We start from the raw sequence: 20,285 nt of genomic DNA, 5'->3' as shown, positions 1-20,285 counted from the left end.
CTCCTGGGGCAGCAGTCTCTCTGCTGTTTTTCCTCAGGTGAGTTCCAGAAGTGAAATTTTTTGCTCTGTTCCAGGATTTCTGAGCTAGAGGTATGCTATCTGACCAAGTAGAAGTTGCCAGAGACCAGACTCAGGAACATAAAAGCCCTTGACATGCTCTGTACACTACCAGCTCTGGACCAAGACAGCCTTTTCCAGGTGCCAGTATTCAGTACTCTGGTGGTTGTGATCATGAGTGAGACTAACACAACATGGAGTTGTGGCCTAGTGGTTAGGGTGGTGGACTTAGTTCCTGGGGAACTGAGGAACTGAGTTCGATTCCCGGCACAGGCAGCTCCTTGTGACTCTGGGCAAGTCACTTAACCCTCCATTGCCTGCCGCATTGAGTCTGCCATGAGTGGGAAAGTGTGGGGTACAAATGTAACAAAAAAAAAATCAGTCAAGGGTGGTAGTGTTGAATAGTTCCTGGGCCAAGTAGATTGAGATGCCCCTGAAATAAATCTTCTTAATCTAGCTGAGCAGTTCAAGCGGATATCTTGGTTTTGTGGCACATTCAAGTATTGTGCTGGATTCAGCATCTGCCTGAGTTTGGTGACATGGCATGCTTGGAGTTGAGGGTGATCTTTACAGTGCATGGTATGATTAGCCCATACAGTTTTGCATCTTTGACACCATGTTGGCTTTTGTGGCTCCATCATTGGATAGCTGATATGGCCTTTAAGGTTTCTTTATAAGCTTCCCTTTAAGGACTCACCTTTCACAGATGACCCCAAGAAGCTGATGAAGGACTTGTGAATTCAATCAAGCCTCAGAATGTTGGACTATCCCATTCAGCTTATCAGAATTTTAGGGACTTTGGTCACATCAGTGAGATGAGGCAAGCCCATCTTAGGAAATGGACTTCCACAGTGTTCTCACCTTTTGCCTGGAGGCTGATGTCTGGTGGGACAGGAACCTGGGGGGCAGCCTAGGCTGCTCATTGAGGTTCTGCAGTTTTCTCCGAGGTGTTACTGGTTTGGTGGGGGGGGCAGCCATTACTATTGTGTGTGGATCCGTATCCTCTCAGATCAGTGGATCTTGGAAATCATCCACAATGGCTTATCTTGAATGGCCTTCCTCTCTCTACCTGAAACATCTACTTCCATGCACAAAAAAGAACAGCAGTCAAACTTAACATTGGTCAGAGTCCTGGGATTTTTGTGACGTACTTTAGATTCTGCATTTGCTGCATACTGAAGGAACACGGTATACTATGTGTTGACTTCGTTGAGTTCGTTAGTCCACAAACTATAAACTCAAAATCTTGCACATGCATCTCTCCACGTGCTATTCTAGAACACAGGGCACCCAAATTGCATAGCGCACCACCCAAAATGGGGCGTGGCCATGGACGTTCCGAAAAGTTGGGTGCAGTGTTAACAGAACTCCGAGGATGTGCGCCATGATTTACATTGGTGGCGCAAGTCCTTGTGCCCTAAGTTGGGCATGGGAATTGGTGCTCCTTGCCAGTCTATGAAGAGCGCTCATCCTGTAGTGCCCTCTAGAATGTTGCTGAGCAATGATTTCTGGTGCGTTATTTTTGGCACAATTTACAGAATCCGGAAGTTATGCAATTAAGTGAACCACAAGTTTTTTTATAGGAACTTTCCTATAAAACATTTTGGTCTGCCACAAATCCTGCACAAATTTCTGACTGTATAGGGACAGATACTATATATGGCGCCTTTAAAATTCCATGCGGAAAACATTTTCAACTAGATTTAGGCGCGGTATATAGAATAGTGTCAATATCCTAGTTCCTAAAACTATGCATCTCTATATTTACACCAACAAAAACTGGCGTAAATCCCAGCGCATATATTTAGTTGCAGAGAACCATATTCTATAACGGTGCATGTAAGTTTTGAAATGCCTATTTACCTGCCAACGTTAAAAATTTATGCGCAGTGTTCTCAAATACGCTTAGCAAGTTGTGCATGTAAATTCTGATTGCCAATTAGTGCTTAATGCTGATTAACTTAAGCCAATTGTTACGCACATTGTTATAGAATACACTTGAATTTCAGTACAGGTCTCTAGACATTCTATGTAGAATCTGTGGGATAGGGGTAATTCTATAAAGAGTTGTAGATAGCAAGAAGGTACATATGACCCCTCTATAGAATTCTGACTAGCGGAAGGGCATGTGCCAGGATTTGATGGAATTTATTGTGCCAATGGGTGTGCCCATAGATGAAGTGACTTTGTTTTTATACAGGCACAGCCTATTGCCTTTGACATAAGTGTCTTTAAGGACTGGACATGGGTGCCCTTTTTATAGAATTATCCCCAGAAGGGCTTAAAAGGCCAAAAGATGGCACCAGCACCTGGCACTGACCGCATGAGGATTTTTGAATATGGGGCCAGTGCATTCAGTCTTATACAGTAGTGCTTTGTTGCTAGTGATGACCTGGCAAGTGTGGCCTATGCCGTGCTTCTAGGAAGCCTAATTCCTGTCATAGCCTAGAGAAATACGAACAGCCAGCATGTTGCCATCGGATCCAGTGGCCAAACTGACTGATTTCCATTCCTCTTGGCCTGGTCTGCATTTTACTGTCCATATGTTTCATCTACAGCATACAGAACACAGATACCGATTGAATCTTCTGTCCTTCAATCATTTTTTCCCCTCCCCATTTTCTCCCCCCCCCATATAGTACAGTTTAAGTTGTGTGTGCAAATCCGATCGTGTTCTGGATTTGTGTGCATAACTTAATTAGCTTAAGCCAATCTGCACCAATGCACTTAAACAATTGTTGGCATTAAATTTGAATTTATGCATAGTGATGCAGATACAAAAGGGGGTGTGGTCATTGGCTTTCCTTGAATTTACACGGTTATAGAATGAGCCCATTCCATGTCTAATTTAGGAATTGGCATTTACACCAGGTTTTCATTGGCATAAGTGGCCATGACTAAATATAGTCACAAACAGGCACTGGGCATGTTCTGTAAACCTAAACCACGCCTAGATTTAAGCATATTCTGTAAACCTCACCTAATTTTAGGCATAGTTTATAGAATACACCTAGGTGTGTGTGTGTTTGTGCTGATTTTACAGGTGCACTAAATGGGATCAAGATCACTGAGGAACAAATGTCCTCGGTGAGTAAATCCAATGTGTGTTCTAGCAAAAAAGGTGCCGGTACTCAAATACTAGGCCACCCTTCAAGGGTGGGGTAATAACTGAGGGATCCATCCCACTAGCCAGGCCCCCTGCAACTAGTTGTACAATCTATGACAAGGCAGAATTGGTGTGTAGTCTGAGCTTTCATTAATACTTGGGTTCATGTGTTAATTTTAGCAGACAATGGAAAAGGTGCTGGTACTCAGTACCCCCTCAAAAAAAAAAAGCCCTCGGTAAATCAATATTTGAAAGAATTTGCGTATGTTATCTCATCTGTCTATTTTCTTCACCGTGATTCACTATGCCAAGTTAGATTGCTACCATCTTTTTATCCTTGATAAGCAAGACTTTCTGTGGAAGGTGAGGTCTGACTCTGAAAGTTTTTGTCTCTGAGGATCTCATTACTTTTAGCTCATGAGAAGTAACGTCCTCAGAACTCAAATCGTTGCTTTTATTTACTGTTAGGCTTTGTACTGTCAAGCTTGGATGAGAAGAGCAGATTTCCACTTTGCATGTATCCCCCTTCTGCCCCAGAAGGAGAGGGGATTTCAAAATGGCCTTTCACGCTGTGCTCTGAAGCCTTTTCCTTTTCAGCTACTCCTGTCTTTTGAAGACCCATTCATATGGTCTACCATCAACAAGCTCACAGCTGCTTCGCATCTGATTTTCCTATCTGCTTTGGCTGGTTGGCAAAGCTGTTTAGCTGCTCAATTTGGTGCCAGGGACACTGACATGCCAACCGAGGGTCTTACTAGGCTTCTCGCTTGCCGTCTTGGGCGGTGCATGCATTGAATTTCTTCAGCTTCATTCTGGAGTCTTTTTTTTTGGGGGGGGGGGGGGTTGCCAGTTTCCATATAAAAAGGGACTGCTCACCCTGAAAATACTGAGGTCTGTCAGGATCCCTTTTTGCCTGCTGTAGCCCAAATATGGGTTTCTGTTTAATTTTAGGTTTTGCACATTACATGAAAATCTGTGACCTGCTCCACTACTTCAATCCTATTATTCCCTTGAGGTCAAGTCCAGCAATCTCCGCACTGACAAAATCAGAAAGAAAATTGCTCCACAGTCTGACAATGGATTGTCTTGCTTGCAAGTGGAGGCTTAAATTTCAAGAAATATCTCTGCCTAATAAAGTAGAATATGGATGACAAAATTAAAAAAAAAAAAATCACAAAGCAAACTTATTACTTAATAGACTTATCTGGAAGATAAGGCCTAAAACTTACAAGCGTGTTTTTTTTTTGATGTGATGTAGTCTGATCATGTCACTGACTGCACCATCTCCCCTTTCTCTGCCCCAGATCAGCGGATCGTTCCTTGCCCGGATCTTCAGTCTCCACAGATTTTGGCAGTTGGCAGCTGGTGTCAGAGGGTGGCAGTATTCATGAGCAGGGGATTCTCGGCGACACCTCCCTTCCCTTCCACTTCCAGGATGAGCATCCTAACGGTCATCTGTAAGTGAATTAAGACCTTCAGAAGCATCTATAGAAATAGTTCTCCTTTTTATGAAATCTGTCACAATCAGGAAGTGGAGATGGTAGCAACTCTCCAAAAGTCCAGCTTTCCAGAATTTTGTAACGGCTTTAACTGTATGCATGTCATCAGGGTGTTTGTAGAATAACTTAATCTCGGGTGCATTCTGATTTTTTTTTAAATGCAATCTGACATTAGGAAATATGTTGAATCTGTGCCAAAGATCTCCATATAATAACCCAGGACTAACCTGTTCCTCAGGGCTTAGCAAAAATGATAGCAGATCTTGTATTGCTCTATACAAGGGGTTATTCTTCTATGGTTTATATACAAGCTGCTTGATTGTCTTCTGTATGCAGTTATTTGTTTATATCTTGGGTGTACTGCCTATTCATTGATTTTATTATGGGAAATCTATCACAAACCTTTAGTTTCAAGACAGAAGAGTGGTTTGTCAACTCCTCTGGGGAGAAGGCCCTAAATGCTGTTTCACCATTGTAACCTTATATCTTTGTACTTAGGCTCAATGGTACACCACGTACATATTTAAGTACATTAACATGCTTAAAGATCTTTCTGAAAACTCAGATTAACTGTATCCTAGAATTAGTAGCCAAGTAAAGAAGCAAAACATCTGTTAACCCCAGTTTTGTCAAGTCCCAAACTCCTAAATCTCTGAGGTTTGAGTATTTTCAAGGTATTGTTCTGAACTCTAGAAAACTGGTATTGGACTCTACAGACCAGCTAGATTATGGCATTAATTCTTCTGTTAAGCTAATGCATATTTCAAGTGGAGACTGTTTAGGAAGAGATTAGATAATTTCTTGGTGGTGTAGGTTGGTAATCCCCATTTTTTTTCTCCAGAGATTGTGGTTAACTATATGCGTTTTACAACATCAAAATTGTGGAAATACACCCACACAAATAACAGTATATTGACGACATTGCTCAATTCTTCACAAACTTTTTATATCCTTTTTCTCTTGAAAAGGGGGGGGTGGGGGGGGAAGGCCTCAGCAGTCAAGGCAGGCCTAGGGTCAAGGACTGCATCCAGGTTCTTGGTTAATGTCAGCAGCAATGGAAATAGTGCCGTGGGCAAGGGCTGATATGCAGCTATTACAGGATTCTCTTCTCAGCTGCTGGTCTCTGGTGTCATAGAAGTATGACCTTCATCTTCTTGGACACTGGTTGCAAGACGAGTATGCAGTGGTGATTGTTGGCCAGGAATTTTGACAGAGCTTCCTTTCTGATAAGACAAAGGGAGGTCGTGACAACAGATACCAGCAAGTCAGGTTGGAGTTCATTACAAGTTCCATCTGGCACAGGGCTCCTGGATTGAACAGGAGTCTCAATGATCAATAAATCACTTGGAGGGCAGGGCCGTACATGACTTTGCTTCCTTTATGGCAGGGGCCCCAGTCTAAGTTCCATGCAAAATGCGTCAGCGGTGACATATACCAACAAGCAAGGCAGCCTCCCTTATGAGTTTTGTGGAGATAAATCTGCTTGTTAGCAGCTCACATCGCAAGGTCATTGAATATGGAGGTGAACTTTCTCAGCAGGCACTCCTTGGACCCGGAAGAATGGGAGCTATCCAGCCAGCGTTTTCAGCTGATAGTGGACTGATGGGGTTCTCCATTTCTGGACTTGATGGCAACGAAAGGGAATGCCAAAGTGCCCAAGTTCTTCAGCCATCGGAAAGAACCGGGCTCAGGTGGGGATTGATGCCTTGGTTGGAGACGCATCTACTGTGTCTTTCCTTCTAGGCCTGTGATAGGCTGCATATTGAAAAGGATTATGTTGCACCAGGGTTGAATAATTCTTGTAGCCCTGGATTAGCTGCAGAGGCTGTGGTATGAGAACCTGATTCAACTGCTGGGCGGGGATCCTCACCATCTACCACAAGTATATGGTCTACTGAAGCAAAGTCTGGCGCTTATGGAGGATCTGTGCCCCTTTGGTCTTGTAGCTTGGCCATTGAAAGGGCTCAATTGAGGCGAAAAGGTGGTCATTCTGATTTGGTCATTACTACCTTCAGGCTCAAATGCTCTACATCCATGGTGTATGCAAGGGTGTGGAGGCTATTCAAGGGCTAGTGTTCTGAGCATGGACTATCTTTCTCCACTCACTGCACACATTCTAGCAGTTCAGAAAGGATTGGTGATACGAGTCTCAAAGTTCAGGTTGTGGCTTTGGCCTATTTCAGGGGCTGACTACAGAAGACTTTTCTTGCAGCTCACCTGGATATCATTTGATTCTCGCAGGGAGCAGGCCACTTGAGGCCTCCCTTTCATATGCTTTGTCCAGAGGAACCTATTTTAGTTCGTCGGGCTCTTCAGAAGCCTCCTTTTGAGCCACTGTGGAAGGCCTCCTTGAAAGATCTTACACTAAAGACGGCATTCTTGGTGGCTGTTGCATTGGCATGTAGGGCTTCAGGCTCTATCTTGTTGGGATCCTTTTCTTTGATTTTCAGAGGTGGTGGTTCCTTCCTTTTCTTCTGAAAGTGGTATCAGCATTTCATCTCAACCAGTCTGTGGAGCTTGTCATTTTGCAGAGAGGACACTCTACATTCTTCTTTGAAGCTTCTCTGTGCGTAGACCTCATTAGATATCTGAAAGTCACAAATGAATTTTGCAAATCAGACAGACTGTGCATTTTGATAAGTGGATGCTTGGCCTCGAGGCTTACAGGCCCACAATTGCTAGATGATGGAGACTGTTGTATCAGCGTATTTGCTTGTGAGGTTGCTTGTGAGGAAGCAGGCTCGGCATACAGCAATATCCTGGGCAGCGACTACTTTACTGTCGTGGCAGATATTTGCAAGGCAGTGACATGGTTGGTACTACAGGGTAGATGTGGCAGTGCACTTGGAAGCCAGTTGTGGGACTTTGGTCCTCAGGGCAGCGGTGCCAGGATTCCACCCACTCTAGAGATTGCTTTTAAAACATCCCACATGCTTTGGAATGGTGGGAAGCTGTCATGGAAGAAGACATTAGGTCCTTAACCTGATTTATCTTTCCATTAGTCCCTACTGTGCCAGAGGCCAGCCTGAGGTTTGAGATGTTTGGTGTGAAGTAATGGGTCAAATGACACCTTGCATGGTACTTCCTCCATCACTCTTGTTCTCTACAAGCTGTCCGAGATGAGGTCCATACTTCATCTGGTTAGTGTTTAGGTTAGTGAGTTGTTTAAAGTTGCTATGTTTATTCTGAGTTTATCCTTGCAGCTTGTCTACATAGAGTTGACTTCTCAGCTCAGTTTTCAGTTCTCTATCTCCACCTGCTGGTTGATGGGACACCTATCCCACAGGTTCTGGAATAGTGGGTAGGACTAATGGAAAGAATTATCAGCTAAGACCTAATTTCTCCTTTTTTTTTTTTTTTTTTTTTTTCACTACTATAGATTGAGGCCGGCAGCATCTTTCAAGGACAATCTGCTTCTTTGGATGCAACTGACAAAGCTGGCTCTTGTCCTCAAAAGTCTATGCCTCAGTAAATTTCTTAGTCTGTAAGGTGCTATCAAGTTGTGACAAAGGGAAATTTCTGCAAATCAACATTCAAAATGTTCAGGTTGTTGCATGTAGTTTTTTTTTTGGGGGGGTGGGAGGGGGATGGTTGGCAGCATTTAAAAAAAAAAAAAAAAAGTTTCAGGATTATTAAGATGGTGTGGCTTGTTATGGGTGACGTTTAATGTTATACTACATTCTGATTGGCAAAGCTGTTTGGTTAGTTCACCTTGAGGCGAAGGACACAGATCAGCCAGTCTGTAGGCACCAACTCATCATTCACTTACTGTCTATGGGGCACTTTCTTCAGCCTGGTGTATCTCGTTTTCTGTGACCTTTTATCCAGTTTCAGTATGGATAGGGACTGGTCACCTTGAAAATATTAAGGCCTACCCAGACTTTCATTTTTATTTTGTAGCCCAATATGGCTTTATATTAAGTGTTTCACAACTTTATATAGTAATCCATGATCTACAGCCTCCTTTTTTGCCTCTTGGAAGAAAATGCAACTTTCGCATCGGAATAGCTACTTCCGTTCTCTTGAGGTCATGAGCCCAGCAATCTTTGCACCAACAAAAAGCATGTGAGGAATGCCAGTGCCAGCAAAAATGGAAAAAGTATAGAAAGTGCTCCACAGCCAGACTTTGCATTATATCTTGGAGTGTTGGCTGATTTCTCCGACTCCTTGAGTATTTTAGGATCTATTTTTGTATCCCATGCGAGATAAAAGCCACTTCACAACACAGCTAGATGAGATTCCTGGATATATTTACTTTACTCCAGTAGAACCTCCATATTGGGGCAGGTGGGAATTGGTTAAACTAAAAGAGCGCAGAAAGCTGTGTATACTACTGACAGCACTGTGACTAACACCAGCCTTGTACTGATACTGTCTCTTCTTTACAGCCTTCCAGGACAGACTGAACGGGAATCCCGGCTCGAGGCAGTGCGCTCCATCTTACTAACTGCCTACAGCAACACGATAGGCCTGAAATCTGTGTCTTCGAGTCCTTCAGGTGCCATCAGTGGTCTCCTGGAACAGTTTGCACGTGGAGTTGGACTTAGAGGAGCCAGTGCTATTGTGTGAGGTGTCTAAGCACTGCAACTTGACCGTTTCTGGAGCCATGAAAGACTGCAGGCAATCTGTACACCATGACAACATAGCCATAGTCCTAAAGCAGTGTGTGGGACTGTGCACACCTCATGAGCACAAGGCTGGAATATTGCACACAGACGGTTCATGCTTCTGTGCAATCTTCAAAGCCTTTTTTTACCTTTGCTACCTCCTGCCTTTTTTATTTTCTGAGCTGCTTCAGACACATGATTTGAGCCTTCTTTTCCAGTTTTGGTGAATTTGTATAAAGAGAAATACCTCTTCTAAGGTCCTGCTGTCTGGGTGGATTTAATTTGGGTTTCCAATTTGAAGGAGATATTGTATGACTGAATAAAGCACAATTGACCATAAGATGGTATACGTTTGAAATTATAAAATGTTTTCCACTTAGCAGGTGTTGGTTCAATGACCTCAGAGCTAAGGTGCTCCTTTGTAAGGGCTGAGGAAGATGACTTTTTTTTAAAGGGATGTGGTCTGATAGATTCCTGCTTTGTGTTGGATGTGAGCATACAGGTAGTTATTGTAGAGAATGAAACTGAAGAGGGAAAGGAGAAATCTGGGTTGGTTTGGTTAATATAAAAATCATGCAAAATGTCAGTATGGAGGGCACCATTCTTTAAATGTCTTTTTTTTTTTTTCTAAATATATCACAAAAGGTTCATATCCATATGCCAAAGAGTGCTAGGAGCAGTCTAAAAGTTTCAGTCCACAGAACCATTTCCAAGTTCAATTAGCAAGAGGCTTTGCATGCCAGGGGATTTGTATCCTTTTCTTCTGATCTAAGCTGGAGCTTTCTTTCTTACTGGGAGATAGGGTTATGGGAAGAGGTGGGTAGAGAACAGCTTCCCCTTTACAGCCAGTTATTGATATAATGGAAGTAGTGACAGCTGTGTAATTCATGTCTGTGGACATCCCACCCTTTAAACATGTTTATGAAATTGCTGCTGGCTGGTGAAGAGCATTGTATGACTTTACAAGGTTGTTTTGTATATCACAAATTATCTGCTCTAAGATTTCATTCTGCCCTTGTGTGCACAGGAAACTTTTTTTTTTTTTTAAAGTAGAGGTAAGATACTCTTGCCTTTTGAGTTCTTGCCTTAATCTTTCCCATAATTAAGGCAAACTGAAGTTAAATCTCCATTTTTTTAGCACATCATATTTTAGTCCTAACTTGATCTGAGAGTAAAAGTTCTGTGGTTTTTCCTGTTAAATTCCCTTTGGCCTGTTAAGAGTTCCTTCCTTAAGCTCCAGATATCGCTTTCAGCCTTTCTCTCCAGTGCCTCCACCTGCACTGACCTGCCCTAGTGCACATACAACGTGCTCTAAACCTAGTAAGGAACACATTGCACCCATTTCTTCTGTATACAGGACTGTTCTGTAAAGCAGAAATTCATTTTGGAGTAGACTTCCAATGACTATCTTGCCCTCCTATGTTAAATCCAACAAAGGTTTTTCTCAGTGCACCATTTTCAGTGTTGGCGCTTTCCTTGAATGTTAATAAAGTTTTTTTTTTTTTTTTAAATTTAATAGCTGGGACTCTTGTGTGCTTCTTCATTCCATGTTCTGCTTGAAATGGACAAGCTTTATGAAAGGTGCCTTTTACAATATAACATGACCAGCAGTTTCCTCATATCAAGTCTTCAGCTATGCAGATGTGCACGCCCTTTTAAGCATTCATTGTATTTATGTAGCCTACTCCCAATAGAAATTTAAAATTAATCTTGCCTCCCACACTTCAGGTTTCTGATTTGTGCCTACTGGAAAAATTGAGCTCACAAAGTTAATGGATTACAAATTGGATTCTTTGGCATAAAGTCGTGTCTCAACACTTTTCACGGAGACCACAAGCAGGATCAGAATGCAAATAACATAACCATAGTAGGTCATATCAATGGTCCATCTAGCTCAGTAGCCTGTTTCCAACAGTGGCCAATCCAGGTCAGAAGTTCCTGGCAGAAACCCAAATAGCAGCAACATTTCATGCTGCCATTCCCATGGCAAGCAGTGGCGTTATCATATCTATCTCAATAGCAGACTAAAAATTGCTTTAAAAATACATAATTCCAAGTAGCAGTATGGCCAAAAAAGACAGCCCCAGATAGCCAACATAATGGCATTGCTGCACACTGTCATTCAAGAGACCTCTGGATGTGTGAGTTTCCCCTCTGCATCTTGTGTGAATCAGGCTGTGCTCTATGGGTGTGATTTTTCTGTCATTGCACAGCATTGACATTTAGTGGTCAGACTTGGGTTGACAACTGATGCTAGATTCCAGAAGTTTTGGTGTGTAGCCAAGGATTATTTTCTATATGGACTAGGCTAAATGTCATGGTGGTGGTGATTAGTTATATGCAGGTTCAGATTAATCTGGAAACTCAGAGAAATAGGTGAAGCAAGCAACTTTCTTGCCCTTCTCTTTATATATAAAGACTCTAGAGGGAGAAACTTGAGTTGCTCTGGTTCAGGATGTATCTTTAAAGGATTGTTTGTGTTCTGGTTCAAGTGATCATACACACATGCTTGTAAGAGGTACTGGTGGCCTTGCTGTTTTGTTTTTTTGAGGGGGGATTAGGCATATTTGTTGCAAGAAACAAAGGCTCAATGTAGCAAGAGGATGAAATTGAAATACAAAGTATTTCTGCTCAAAACAAAACATGCTTCAGGCAAACAAAGTGGAGTAACTTGCATGAAGTGGCAGTTACAAACCTAAACCAATGAAGGTGTAACCTACATGGAGTGGTAGTTATATCTGAACCACCATACTGGGCAGACTAGATGGGCCATGCAGGTCTTTATCTGTTGGAATTTACTGTTAGTGATCTTTCATACTGGGAGCTTGCTAATGCTGCATTTGTCTGAACAGCAGTTTTGATCTTAATGTAAAATCACATTTACCTCACTCAAGGGCAAAAGTGTTCTAAATTGGTGAAGCCTTAAATTCACCAACTCTTCTCTATATTTGGACTGGGCTCTATTTGTTTCAAAAACAAGTTTTTGCTGTTCATTGTAAGTCTTGTTATCCCATTTTTTGATGTGTTCAAATAGTCAAAAAGGGGGGGGGGGGGACCTACAAAATAGAGAATCCTCAGGTGAAAAATTAAATCTTTTAAATCAATTTAAACTTTGAAAATTTGTTTTAATTGTTCTTATAACCTTAGCAGTCCTTAAAACAGGATCAAAGCTGTCATCACCATTGAGTTTAATCACTGCACAATGTAAAGTCTTTTTTAAATATAATAAACTTTTAAAGAGTTGTGAAAATGAACTGCAATGTAGTGGGTTCACCAAAGTCAAGTAACTACTTAGCACTCATCAGCATGTGTGTTCTTTATCTCAATTTCAGACCCTACTCTAGTGCTAGATTTAAAAGTAAGTCTTCTCTGAAATATTTTAGCCCCCCCCCCCCCCCCCCAACATGGACCATCTTTTGCTTCAGTGAGACCAATGTTCAAACACCAATTTTTATTAAGTATGAAAGTACTGTAGAAAAATAACATCTGAATTAGTATATTTCAAAGAATTTTCTAAAGAAATGCAATGGGGTTTGGACATGCAAAAACAACTTGTGAGCAATAAAGCATGTGTTGAAGATGGCCAGCATAAATAGAACCAGTTTTCACCAAGACTGAGCACTCAATAAATTGACAGTTTCATGCATGTATAAAACAAAACTACAAGAACGCTTGCCATTCCACATCTTTGAGTCCTGCAGGTTCGATGTTTCCTGGGCACACTTCCTTGACATGTGTACTAAATCAAGTTCACTCTTTTGAGAGGTATTTTACTCCAGCAATTCTGAGAATTGATGGCACTGATTTTCCAGCCTTTCCTAGTCTAATTAAATTATTTTTGAATGCGGACGTTTACTCCTTGTCTCTAAATTGGAATATATCAAATTTTACTCAAAATGAGAAGACTTTAAAAAAAAAAAAATGTGTAGGTGAAGGATTGATGAAGATTGTGTGTGTTCTTCACCAATCCCTCCGCTACACATTTTTTAAAGTCTCTTCTTTTGAGTAAAATTTGATATATTCCAATTTAGAGACATGGTGTAAATGTGTATACATAAAATTGGCAAAAATAACAGCCTAATGGTTGAAGCATGCATCTTGCAGAGATCTGACACTACTTCTATAACTGGTTTATAAAGTGAATGTTTGTGAGCAAAATACAAATATTTATGTAAATAAAATAACACAAAGCCCATTTTGCATAGGTTGATATTTTAGTTGCAGAGCCTGTCATAAATGAAGTAGGACACCAACAAATCTACATGCATCTGCTGGCAGGGACAGTTATTCTTTGTTTCTATGTACAGCCTTACAAAACTTTCATGTGAACTTCTCTGCATTCCTGCACTTATTTATTCCAGACTTTTACTATACCGCTTTAAGGAGCCCTTTTGCTAAAAGGCTACTGTAAGGCAACAGCACTACCCCCCCCCCCCCCCCCGGGGTGTGCTCAGGTGCCCTGTTGTAGTTCTCTTGCAATATACTGTTTCCCACACTAGAAAATATTTGTAGCCCGGGGGCTGGGGCGTACTTCACCACGTGCTGCTGGATTCACACATGAGGCTTTAGTGCCAAGTCAATAGGTGGTGGTAAGAGCTCAGGCAGAAATGGCCACACACTTATTGTGAAATTATCCCACAGCCATTATGGACACCAATTGAAATCAAGGCTTTTTTTTTTATGGCTGTGGTAAAAAGTGGCCTCAAGAGTGCCAACCCTACCATGGCTCTAAAAAGGACCCTAACTGTCAACCAGGGCAAAGCGGCTTACATACTAATCCAAAAGCGAAAAAAAAAACTACAAAACTAAATAGCAAAGGATACATACCAAAATTTCTAATGTTTGCAATTTCAACCTATAAATGCCAGCATTAAACTTATAAAAGGCAATACTATAATCTGGCTGCCGGCATGTATGTGCCACTTCTGCCTGTAAACATCAAGAACATTAGTGTATGTATATAGTATAAAAAGAAGAAAGGAGTGGTGGGGGGGGGGGGGAGGGGGGGAATAGGCTCTTTCCAATCAATGGGAAGATGTGTAAATAAAACAATGTTTATTATAACAAGTTGCTTCAACACAGCCGTGTTTCAGCGTCAAAGCGCCTTCTTCAGGAGTCTACAAAATCAAATATAAAACAAATGAATATAGCTATAAATTAATAATAAATGAATAGGACCTCAAAAATGTCTATAAAACCATAAATACATAATCAAGAGTAAACATCAATAATGCAATGCCAACAAAATGTTTTCACAAAAAGATCATGTAAAAACTCAAACACTAAAAGATAATGTATGGTGTTGCAAAATAAGACTTAACCTTTTGAATGCACAGAGAAATTATGAAAAAAGAACACATTAATATAATACACTAATTCATAAAATTTAAAAATACTAAAAGAGCAGACGTGTAGACTTACCTAGGAAGTGCTAGTCAGGCACCTAAGAGCAGTTCTGTAATGGTGCATCTAACTGACTGTAACCCAAAGAAAGCGAGGCAGTGAAACAAGAGTCGTCCAAAGATGTAATAAAACACCGTCAATTTTTTTTTCAACAAATCCAATGGCCTAGTGTGCTGCATCAGGTGTCGAGAGAACCTGTCACATCCAACAATGCAAAAATGTTCAAAACGGGCAATAAAAGGTACTAAGCATCCAGAGCTTAACAATGTTTGTGTGGGAGAAGCAGCTGCAAGCTGTCGAGTCTGACACACTTGAGGGCTCATTTTCAAAGCACTTAGACTTGCAAAGTTCCATATGTTACTACACGTAACTGTGTAAGTCTAAGTGCTTTGAAAATATGCCTCCACGTGATTGGATCTATTGAAATAATTAAAGGTGCTATACTGCAGCTTTGGAATCCTCACTTTCTTTGGTTTGCTGTTGCACACTCGTGAGGATTTGGACTCTGTCTCTTGTCTTTGCACCCAACTGACAATACATAACTGGCACCCCCTCTTGCAGGTACAAGTTATGAATGAAACTGAACAGACACACTGAGCCTGGGTTATACTAATGTTTTGTAATGGATCCTGGGTACCCATCTCTGTTCAGGTTTCTTTGTAAATGTTCAGCCTAAGTTTATTATGGAACTAGGGTTTGCTTGGGCAGATTTACTTGAACCTGTAACCTAAGGGGATGCATTGACAGTGCAATAGTGTCAGTTGGTAAATCATTTTCTTTTCTGTCCTTGGGTACTTTTGGTAGAGGTGTTGTACTACCCTGATACGTCATCCACTACCTCCTCTCCCTCAGAGCTTCAAGTGTTTAATACCCAGCTGGGCCTTCAATGTTTACCAAACCCCCATTCCCCCACCCTTCTCCACTAATGGTGCCAATAGAAGGCAGTGAGTGCATAGACAATCAGTGTAGTCCCCTGCTCACAAGCATGCTCTCCTGCAGGGAACCTGGAAGCAGCTGAGGATTCTGTGGTGCCTGTGAGCAAGGGACCATGAACTGTCTTCTAGTACAGACAGCTAAAGCTCTGAGGTCTGTGAGAGGGTAGGAGAAACAAGGATCATAGGCCTGGTCCAAGGGAAGGGTTGAGAGCTGAATCAGATCTGACCTCCACAGGAAGGAAGAGTGGCATCCAAGGTTTGGGTCAAGAAAAAAAGGGAAGAAAAACCCAAACCCAAAGTAGCCAAACATAATTAAACAGCTTTTCTTGAAAATGTGCAATGCTAAAAACAAAAAGATCGCCTGCTTTTGAAAAAAGGATTGATAAGCAAGTGATTGCATGTCTGAAGCATGATCTTTGTGAGCACAACTGCTAAATTTCAAATGAGCCTTATTGGCACTGCTGTTCTCAGTATTGTCATCCTCCACTTTGTTGAAAATTGAGGAGAGGAGTGTGTATATTCTCATTGAAATTCATAAATAATTTACTGACCATATTATCTGCTTGTTAAAAAGACTTAGAATTCCAAGAGGCTGAACAGTTCATTTTTTACTGAAGAGTCCTCAGTTCAGCTCTGGATGGACCTTTCATCAATGTGTTTAAAAAAATAGGAATTTCTTATCGGTTAATGGAGAGGATTTGAGCTAAGGATGTTGTCATTTTCTGTGCCCATTATTTAAGTCTGCATGACATCCCCAATTTGTTACAATGAATCTTAAAATACATTTCGCAAAATGTCTCTGTGCTCAGAAATAGTCTTTAAGAGGCTTGCTAATGATCTTATGCCTGATTTGTATGCTTAACATCTTAATTGGTATATAGGGTTAGGAGAAGCCCAGTTTTAATAACCATTTAAACTAATTAAGTAGTTTGCTCTCTTTAAAAAAAAATGTTTAACTTTTACAATGTAGATACAGTTACTGATGAATGGTTTGAAGGAGTGAACAAACGTGTGGATAAAGGCAAGCCGATTGATATTGTGTATCTGGATTTTCAAAAGGCATTTGACAAAGTACCTCATGAAAGGCTCTGGAAGAAATTGGTGAGTCATGGGATAGGAGGTAGTGTCCTATTGTGGATTAAAAACTGGTTAAAGGATAGAAAACAGAGAGTAGGGTTAAAATGGTCAGTATTCTCAATGGAGAAGGGTAGAGAGTGGGGTTCTCCAGGGTTCTGTGCTTGGACTGCTGCTTTTTAACATATGATCTAGAGATGGGAGTAACTAGTGAGGTAATTAAATTTGCTGACAACACAAAGTTATTCAAAATTGTTAAATCGAGAGAGGATTTTGAAAAATTACAAGAGGACCTTACTAGACTGGGAGACTGGGCATCTAAATGGTAGATGACATTTAATGTGAGCAAGTGCAAAGTGATGTATGTGGGAAAGAGGAATCCGAACTATAGCTACGTAATGCAAGGTTCCATGTTAGGAGTCACTGACCAAGAAAGGGATCTTGGCGTCGTTCTTGATGATATGTTGAACTCCTCTGTTCAGTTTGCTTCGGTGGCTAAGAAAGCAAATAGAATGTTAGTTATTAATAGGAAAGCAATGGAAAACAAAAGTGAGGATGTTATAATGACTTTGTATCAGTCCATGGTGCGACTGCACCTCGAATATTGTGTTCAATTCTGGTCGCCGCATCTAAAAAAAGATATAGTGGAATTAAAAAAGGTACAGAGAAGGGCGACAAAAATGATAAAGGGGGTGGGAAGATTTCCTTATGAGGAAAGGCTGAAGCGGCTAGGGATCTTCAGCTTGGAGAAGAGATGGCTGAGGGGAGATATGATAGAGGTCTATAAAATAATGAGTGGAGTGGAATGGGTAGACATGAATTGTTTGTTTACTCTTTCCAAAAATACTAGGACTAGGGGGCATGCGATGAAGCTACAAAGTAGTAAATTTAATACGAATCAGAGAAAATGTTTCTTCACTCAATGTGTAATTAAACTCTGGAATTCGTTGCCAGAGAATGTGGTAAAGGCAGTTAGCTTAGCGGAGTTTAAAAATGGTCTGGAAGGCTTCCTAAAGGAAATGTCCATAGACCATTATTAAATTGACTTTGGGAAAATCCACTGCTTATTTCTGGGATAAGCAGCATAAAATGTATTGAGCTTTTTTTGGGATCTTGTCAGGTATTTGTGATCTGGCTTGGCCACTGTTGGAAACAGGATACAGGGCTTGATAGACCTTTGGTCTGTCCCAGTGTGGCAATACTTATGTACTTATGTTAGGCTGTTTGAAATTTGAAAATAATTTTTTATTTTTATTTTTTGTTACATTTGTACCCCGCGCTTTCCCACTCATGGCAGGCTCAATGCGGCTTAAAAGATGTTTGATGTTTTTTTTATAGAAACAAAAAAAGCAACACTGGGCATCCAGGATCGGGATAATCAATGTCCTCCTTTATTGAATGATGACCCGACACGGGCCGTGTTTCGGCGCAACAGGCGCCTGCTTCAGGGGTCAAAAATTCTTATTCATGATTCTCTAGAGATGAGTGTATAGCCAAAAAAGACGGGATACAAAGTCTCTAAGGTAGATAGTGTCTTTAAGCTCACAGAGCGCTATCAGCAAAAGAACACTGATACATAAAAGCCCGCCAAAAACCGACAGCGTTCTTTTGCTGATTAAGACACTACCTGCCTTCGAGACATTGTATCCTGGAAGCCCAGTGTTGCTTTTTTTGTTTCTGTATTATTTTTTACGCTGTTTGACCCTCTCTTTTGTGATTGATGATGTGTGTTTTTTTTTTTTTATAACAATGCAAATGTTGACTACCACAGTTGCTCCAAATTGAAAGTCTCACTTCAGCACCCTGGAGAGCTCTACCTTTTTAATAGTGGCTAATGGTAGAGGTGGATTGTGCTTTCCCTGTATTCTCCACTCTGCTTTTAGCATTCATATCGTTACTTTTGGTCTTCATTGCCCCACAGTAATCCAGTCCATGCTGGATATTATGACTGTAGACTGTGTCATGCATCTCAATTGCAATGTAGACTTGTTGGGGTGTCTCTTAGGACTTGCAATACCTAGTATGTTTTCTGTGCATCCATGATATTTCACACACTGTTTTTTTCTAGGGCCCACAAAGCTCTAGAATTCCTAGATCTAACCATAGCAATGCGTTGGATGCAAGGAGTCCATCAAACTCAACCACTTCAACTGTGTTTGGCATCTCCTTCACAGTGATACAAAGGCAATTAAACTTTATTGTTGCAACATTTTTTTTTCTCTCTGTGGCAAAAATAGGATGGGTGCAACAGGTTGTCTATGATGGGAAAGCATGTAAGATCATATATTGCAAAATGGTTTCTCTGAAAGCTCTTGTACATCATTACACCTGCTGTGATATAAAGCATAATACGTCTAGCTAACTTTGTACAGATCTTTGTGGATTTTTATAACAATGTGTATCTCACAGTTTTACTTCAGCTATTCCTCCTTGAACACTAAGATGTATACTACATTAAAACTACCTGCTATGCTGTATACTTTTTATGCATATTCCTTGAGCAGCATCAAAAGGACCTACTTCTGTACATAAACACTGATTTATGGGTGAAGTTTGCCTAGAGTTATGAATGAGTTGAAGCTTGAGAAATTTTCTGAGCTATAGATGTATTGGTCTATGCTGAAGAACTGCTCACAATACACCTCCTTTAAATTTCTGCATGCTGTAGTTATATGTAATCTCTATTCTAAAATTGTCATCTGAACTCACATGCAGATTTGTCCAAATGTTTTTTTTTGTTTGTATGCAAATACAGCATAACCCTTCTAAAACCATCTCCAGAATTTGCTCTGTTGGTCATTTGCTGCCGGATTCTGTATAGGTCACCCAAAGATGGGTGTGGGTTATTGAGCTGCATCTAAAATAATTAGCCAATTAGTTTTATTGGTGTTGAAATCAATAAATTGGCAGGAATTAGGTGTTACTGATCTGCTCTGTCTTATTTACTTATTTGGATTTTGTTCACACCTTTTTCAGTAGTATCTTAAGGTGAGTTACATTCAGGTACAGTGGATATTTCTCTGTCTCAGGAGGGCTCACAATCTTAGTTTGTACCAGAGGCAATGGAGGATTAAGTGGCTTGCCTAAGATTACCAGGAGCAGCAGTGTGATTTGAACCAGCCACCTCTGGATGTCAAGACTGGTGCTCTAACCACTGGGCCACTCCTCCACCTATGCAGCACTGTCCATATTATATACAGGTACTTTCGCTAGAGAGCTTGCAATCTAAGCTTTTGTACCAAGGGCAATAGCGAGTTAAGTGTCTTGTCCAAGATCACAAGGAGCAGCAGTGGGATTTGAGCTGGGCACTTCTGGATGTCAAGACCGGTGCTCTAACCACTAGACCACTCCTTCTATTCTATAACATACCTGCTTAGTTTTTGTGGAGGGGCGCCCAAGTTTTCATGAGGGTGCCTTCGCAGGATGGCCCCGCGAAGGGGCAGGGAATCCTGTATTATCAAAACAAGATGGGCGTCCATCTTTCGTTTCGATAATACGGTCGGGGATGCCCAAATCTCAACATTTAGGTCAACCTTAGAGATGGTTGACCTGAATGTTGAGATGGTTGAACTTAGTGGTGGTTGTCCCCGGTTTTTGGCCATAA

General features: G+C 41.1%; 1 protein-coding gene across 4 annotated transcripts in view; it reads left to right on the top strand.

The window, feature by feature from the left end:
• MTMR14 (myotubularin related protein 14) overlaps positions 1–10,773 on the top strand; it is a 40,747-nt gene extending 29,974 nt beyond the window's left edge. For 2 of the 4 annotated variants that reach the window (XM_030205766.1, XM_030205765.1), the window contains exons 18-19: positions 4,468–4,620; positions 9,051–10,773. In XM_030205766.1, the coding sequence (XP_030061626.1) occupies positions 4,468–4,620; positions 9,051–9,231 (334 nt within the window). In that variant the 3' untranslated portion in view covers positions 9,232–10,773. The remainder of the gene's footprint in view (positions 1–4,467; positions 4,621–9,050) is intronic. The other 2 variants (XM_030205770.1, XM_030205769.1) reach the window with 1 other exon arrangement.
• Positions 10,774–20,285: the final 9,512 nt, after the last annotated feature.

Source organism: Microcaecilia unicolor, chromosome 6 (assembly GCF_901765095.1).
Source record: "Microcaecilia unicolor chromosome 6, aMicUni1.1, whole genome shotgun sequence".
In the NCBI taxonomy this organism is placed as follows: domain Eukaryota; kingdom Metazoa; phylum Chordata; class Amphibia; order Gymnophiona; family Siphonopidae; genus Microcaecilia; species Microcaecilia unicolor.
The sequence above is the reverse complement of the archived record's forward strand: the minus strand, read 5'-3'. Positions and strand labels throughout refer to the sequence as shown.